At 44.6% G+C, this 6,715-nt stretch overlaps 1 protein-coding gene across 1 annotated transcript; it reads left to right on the forward strand.

Moving 5' to 3' along the window:
* Positions 1-5,215: 5,215 nt before the first annotated feature.
* Positions 5,216-5,995, forward strand: LOC124647677 (transcription repressor OFP8-like). The gene has a single exon (XM_047187582.1). The coding sequence runs from the start codon at positions 5,216-5,218 to the stop codon at positions 5,993-5,995; it is 780 nt and encodes a 259-aa protein (XP_047043538.1).
* Positions 5,996-6,715: the final 720 nt, after the last annotated feature.

Consider the following 6,715-nt stretch of genomic DNA (forward strand, 5'->3'; position numbering starts at 1 on the left):
TGCCATGGGCGTCCTGATTTCGCCCCGTCGATGGAAACGAGCTCTGAGGGCCGACCTGGCATGAGAATATGGGGAAATTTGGGCAGGCGCGGCCGAAGTTGACCGGATTCCGGTGGAATTGTGGTGAGTCCCCAGGGCTAGATAGCACCGTCGAGCCCCTCTCACGAATCGTTGACCGGTAAAATGGCCTCCAAAACCGTGAAACTAAGGTTCTCGCGGGGGGGGGGGGTGCATTCTAGGTGCCTTTGAAAATGTTATGGGTCTGTCCACATTTATGGAATCTGTTCTAGACGATTTTTTCGACCAAAACCATAAAAATCAGAAACAAAAATTAAAGGTTTTAGAGCATCTATCACCGTTGCTCTTACATCTTCTACGCCCGCCGTTATCGATATTTACAGCGAGTGGACCATATGTCGCCCGGCCTGTATCCCGTGCATCTGGTCCCGCTGGAGATTCGTGCATGACCATTTTGCAAAAAGGGCCCCACACTTTTTTGAAATCATGATATGGTCCGTTGAGAGCTCTGTATAAATTCCTCCTAGTCCCCGTTGAAACCCTAAACGCGTCCCAGATGGAGCCGGCAGAGCCACCTCCCCTCGCCGTCGTTCGTCGTTGCGCTCCCCGGTTGTCCCGCGGTTGCTTCCTCCTCGTCTCTACCTTGCGCTGACCCTGCATTGGGCCCTCCGCCTCCCCGCCTCCTCGTCGTCGACGAGCGCACGTCGACGTGGTCGGCGTGGGCCGCCTCCCCGCGGCTTTCTTCGGCGCCAACACGGCCGGGTGAGGCAGAGGTCGCAACCAGCCAACACGGCCGAGCCGGCGACTGAACATGTGGTCGGATACCCGCGGATGGACGCCGACGATTGGACGTCGATCCGCATTTTCTTCCTCTTTTTCTTTGTTAAGATCTTGTTATGATCTTGTTGTATCTTCTGGATCTAGTTGTTAGTATCATGTAGAATGGAATGGATCCAATGCTTGTTTCTTAAGAATCTTGAGAATGACAACAATGGATCCATACAAAAGTTGTGAAGAATTTTATACAAAACAATGGATCTACACACCAGATGTGAAAAACTTTATTACAGTAGCAAGGATTTCCTGATAGAAATTTAATAAAACATAGAACCTTTTTGCAAAAAATAAAGCATCAATCTTGATGCAGTGGACGGTGGAAGATATGGTCCAGGCGCCATATCCTTCTGGCAAAATCCACGGTATCATGCATGCAAGGCGGCTAGGTTACTCGAGCACGACCGGAAAGGGCGTGCGACTGTCAGTCTCACAGACCTCTCTGCAAGTCTGCATGTACACACACACACGATGACGGACACGAGAAAAGGCTTTGTGCCAGGAAGGAAAGCATCCATGCTGGGAAAAGCGGAGCATCCGTGCCGTCCAAATGGCGGGGAAAGACGTCCCCGGACCGGCCAAATCATGGGCGCTGTCGGATACCGAATTATTGCGCCCGCTCGCTCGCGGATTACGTCCAACAGGCAACAGGCGGAGACTAGACGTACTACCACACCCGTGTTTGTATTAGCAGAGCTAACTCATATGTTTATGCGATCCAATCCGCATTTTAGGTGACATTTGTAATCATCGCATGCAACACATAACATAATGCTCCCTCCACCCCCTTTTTGGTTGCTTGTTGGTTAATTTGTGGGCAGGTTCATCCCCACTTGAGTATTAGGAGTACTTGATTAGATTAGCTGGGCGACATGATTTCCAGCCGTACCTCCAAATTAAGCATTCTTCTCATAAACAAAATTTAGTATACATAGTACCCTTGCATATATACAAAATAACGTGGATTTTTTTTGCGGCTGCTTGCATTGAGATGTTGAGATGTGATGTTCAAACTTATTTTTTATATATGCGCAATTGAATAAGATGTCGATCAAAGTTGCATTATTCGTTGATATGGATGGATGAATTTAAGTATGGTTGAAAAGCACACATCTAAAAATGTCACAATGTATATGTTCATCAAAACGAAAATAAATGTCACACTACTCTGCTATATCCCATAGGTGAATTGAAAATGGACACACACAAAGATTGCAAGGTAACTATTTGACCATCAAAGTCGTATCTTGAAGGCATCGCCACTTGTAACCATATAATCATTTTATTTTTGGGAGTTGGTAGGACAATTAGTTATGGGGATGTGATTATAAGTTGGTAAGTCAGATTCCACCTAAATCAAATTTATTGTATATTTTCAATTTTTTCTTCAGAAAACGTTTGCCCTAATATATCCGAGGGTTGCCATCCTCCACCTCTATGGCATGTGAGGTGCGCTGCACACGCGCATGTTCATGTAGAGCCCATCCTAAAATCTAGTATAGTATTCTCTGCATCCATAAATAGATGTCTTATATTTATCTAAATTTAGATTTATCTATATACTCTAAGTCTATAGTATCTCATATCTTCTTCCTCGCATTGGTAGTTCGCGTCAGCCTGACATAGCTCCTCGTCTCCTCCTTGTCCTCTCCCTCCTCCAGTCAATAGTTTTTCGTGAGCCGCATATCTATGGACTATATGATACTATCTACCTGTCCATGCAACGTTGAACATAAAATTCAGGTGCGTTAATAAAATATACTGATTTTGATCAACGACATCACCTGTCAAAGGGCTATTGACACCCTACCTAGCGATTGAAATGTATCAACAGCTACTGCAATGTGACAAAAACTAATCCCTCCAGCTATCGATCATACGTAGACGTAACACATCTACCAAGCTCTCTTCCGTTTCTTCTTTCCAAAAGGCATCTCCCATCATGGTTCGTAGGCCCATCGATCCATCAAATTAAAACAAAAATGTTAGTGTGTAGGACCGTCCGCTTGGTAACTTTCTTGTTGCTAACCATTAACTAGATCTACCTAAGCTAAGCTCTAACATTTTCGGCTAGCTTGTCCCATCTTGTTGATCGCCTCAGAGCTGATATTTTACTCACTTCTCCATTAAGTTGCATAGGTATGCAACTTTAGGAAATGTCAACTTTGTGCGGCGTTGCTCATGCACAGTGAGGTGGGAAACGCGCATGTAGTTAATAGCACCTATGAAAACTCTATTTAGTACCTAATCTATAATCTACTAGAAGGTGTGCTTTTCAACTATTTAGGAATAATAGCGGATTAGTTTGTGATTTTGAAATACTCCCTCTGTCTAGAAATATAAGGTGTGTATTTTTAAGTATACAACTTTATACACAGGCTAGTTCAATTATATGTAAATTATCTGATACAAAACGGACACCATCGAGAAGTGCTTTTAATGCGAATCCATTAATATCAAAGGGAGGCATATATACATCTTTTTGAAGTCAAGGAGTTTAAACTATAGTTATCAGAGTATTTTTAAAATGTTAAAAAAACTAGGCCTTCTTTTAGTAAGCCGAGGGAGCATATATCACACAATTCGCGTAGTGTTGATAAAAATTATTGGTTAAAAATAAATCTGGAATAGTATGTGCACCGTAAATCTTGTGTTTTTGGACATAGTGGGTATACAATCACCTTTTTAAATATTTATGCCTAATCCACCGAGCGTCGTTCCATAAAATAAGCATCAACGTCTACATTAGCAAAATAATTAAGAGAAAATTACTATCTTTTGATGATTAATATATTATAAATTATAAATATTAACTAGGAAGTATTTGTGCAAAATATATTTTGATATGTTTCTTCCGAAACAACATGTCACATTCAATTAAACCTTGATTAATTTCCACTTTTTAACCATTGTTGTGAGATGTTGAAAGTTTTTACACATTGAAAGAAATACTGCCACAATTTAGCTTTACTTGTGAACTTGTAACACAATTTATTTCATTTTATTATTTCTCCAAGCTAAAAAAATATATATCAACTTGTTAGGACCACATGGCAATTGATTGAGCAGACAAATCAGACACATGCTTGTTAGTGGCATACCGACTTATTTCAAATTTTCTCAGATTTTAGCAAGAAAAAATCAACTTCTATGAATTGTCTTAACTTTGCCGAATGAGTGTGGATGGCTGCAAACTGCTCCTTAGCTAATATGGTGTGCGTTGTATGTCTAGTCCACTACCACATTATCCTAAAAATAAGATAACTTTATTAGTCTAAAATGATTAAAAAAATATAGGGTAAAAGTCGTCACAAGGCCACGATTAATGGGTAAAATGTTGAACAAAGTAAATAAATAGAGTAAACATTGTCTAACGGTAACAATTAGAGGGTAAAAGCTGCATCTATAGAATAGAATAAACACATGGCACAAATCTGTGCTAAAATACCATAGAAGTTCTAGTCACTTAAAAGAAATAATCACGGGTTTATACTTTTTTATATACATATGATCTTGCTCATTTCCCATCAAGGAATGGATCGAGATTAAGTTGGTGTTTGGAAGGGATTCGGCAAACTGATCTTCGCCAGCAAGCAGAAAGAAGACTGATATCACTCGGCTTGATAAACTTTGATAACCTTGTCAGTTTACATTTTGTCTCTTGTTAGCCTACGATATAATCCGCACAATGGGGTTTAAATAAGTGTTCATGTTTAGAAAAGCAAGATAAATATAAAGTCATGTGGTAAACATGTGTTTTTGTACTAAATTGTCTTTTTTGAAAACAATATTACTTATAAACGTGGCAAGCAAATAACGAGAACGAACAAACCGATCATAGAGGGACACAAAAATTTAACATAATAGCATACTCAAATTCAGTAAATTCTTTTACATTTCGGCGGAAATTAAGGGCTACTAAAAATACAGTACTAGTAAATTCAGTGAATTTTTTAACATGTCTATAATTAGAAGCCCTTTACATCGTCCTATGATACTTTTCATGTGATGCCTTTCTTGTAACGATTTTTTCATGTGATGCAGCTAGTTTCAAATTATTAACGACCAAGTTACAAAGATCAGCAGTCCGATTTGATTTTGCGACAAGCAGTACGGGTCGTGTTTAAATGAAGATAAGTTTGTGCTTAGTTTTCATCTGACCGTTTCACCATGATCTGATTGCTTCCACGCAAAAACTAATATAGCCGTTTGACTTTGCAAGGCGGCCGGCTTGCTCATTATAAACCATGGGTTTTCTCTTCACTCCAGTACACCACTAGCTCTTCACACGACCACAGCCTCCTCGCCCTGCGCGCCCGCACCGCACGCTCGCAACCGAACCGAGAAGGAGAAGGAGAAGGCGATGATACTGCGCCGCCGCGGGTCCAGCGGCGGGCTGCGCATCAAGAAGAAGGGCCGCGGGTTCATGTGCGGCTGCGGCGGCTCCAAGGCCGTGTCCGTCTCAGACGGCGGCTCCGACGACAAGCAGTCCCCCATGGCCACGCCGCCCACCAACACGTCGACCGCCACCACCATGTCCATCGCCACCACCGCCACTACGACGACGAGGAGGGCCGCAGGGAACAGCAGCAAGTCGGCGTCGATGATCTCCTCCGCGGCGGCGGCGGCGTCCTCCTCGTTCTCGCCCTCCTCCACGGACGACGCCGACACCAGCGTGGGGAGCACGCCGAGCGTGGCGGCGCTCCTGCGCCAGCTCGGCGAGCTGGAGCGCACCGTGCGCTCCCTCCAGGGCCACACCGCCGAGAACGTCGGCGGCGGCGGCAGGGGGCGGCACAGGCGGACGGCGAGCGAGGGCGGCGCGAGGAGGATCGAGGAGAGCGTGGCGGTGGTGAAGGAGTCGGCGGACCCGCTGGCGGACTTCCGGCGGTCGATGCTGCAGATGATCGTGGAGAAGGAGATCGTGGGCGGCGACGAGCTGCGGGAGCTCCTCCACCGGTTCCTGTCCCTCAACGCGCCGCACCACCACCACCTCATCCTCCGCGCCTTCGCGGAGATCTGGGAGGAGGTCTTCTCCGGCTACGACCGCACCCCGGACTTCCTCGTCTCCCACCCCAACCGCAACGGCAAGAGGAGGCTCCATCTCCAACGGGAACCAGCGGCCGCAGTCAGCCCGCTCCGCTGACGAGCGCGCCGGCCATCGCAACCATGGTATTGCGCGGTGCTACTAGCTTGATTTCGTGCTCCGTCGATCCATCCCAGTCGTCGATTTTCCGTTTGATTGGGACAAGGTTTTAGTTTTAGTAGGGTTTGGTGAGTTTCTTTCATCGTCTTTACGTAATCTATAGCTTGTACAAACGGTTGAAACGGACGAGTCAGGAACATTTTTCAGGTTCCGGAAGTCCTTTTTGATTTGATGAAAAGTTGCTTTTGGTTTGCCGGAAATTCAGCGGTTGATGGTACGAAAGGGAAAGGAAGAGCCTGTCTGCTTTTCTTTCTCCATGTTGTTTTTAGCCGTTGGTGCACGCAGGATACGCTCAAGGCGAGCCGATAGGAACGGGGGAAGGAAATGGAAGCCCCGTGATTCCCGCGGTTTATGGACTGTTCCTTGGTAGTGGTACCACTGGTTTAGTCAAGTCGAAAAGGGTCGGGCGAAATTTTAGTCAGATCCAGATCGATGGTGCTATAGCTAAGCTAGCTTTAATTATGTCGCGCGCGGGCAGCGGCAAACGAAAATGTGGCCGATAAGTGATCACCCATATCAACTGTAACCAGCTCCTAATTAATACTCACTTCGTCTGTTAAAAGATGTGGAAGATTTGTCTAGATACATTTAAATTTGAACAAGTTTACGATATCTTTTTATGGACAGATGTAGTATAATAATTAGCTACGAAAAAATTCT

This window comes from Lolium rigidum, chromosome 4 (assembly GCF_022539505.1).
Source record: "Lolium rigidum isolate FL_2022 chromosome 4, APGP_CSIRO_Lrig_0.1, whole genome shotgun sequence".
NCBI classification, from domain to species: domain Eukaryota; kingdom Viridiplantae; phylum Streptophyta; class Magnoliopsida; order Poales; family Poaceae; genus Lolium; species Lolium rigidum.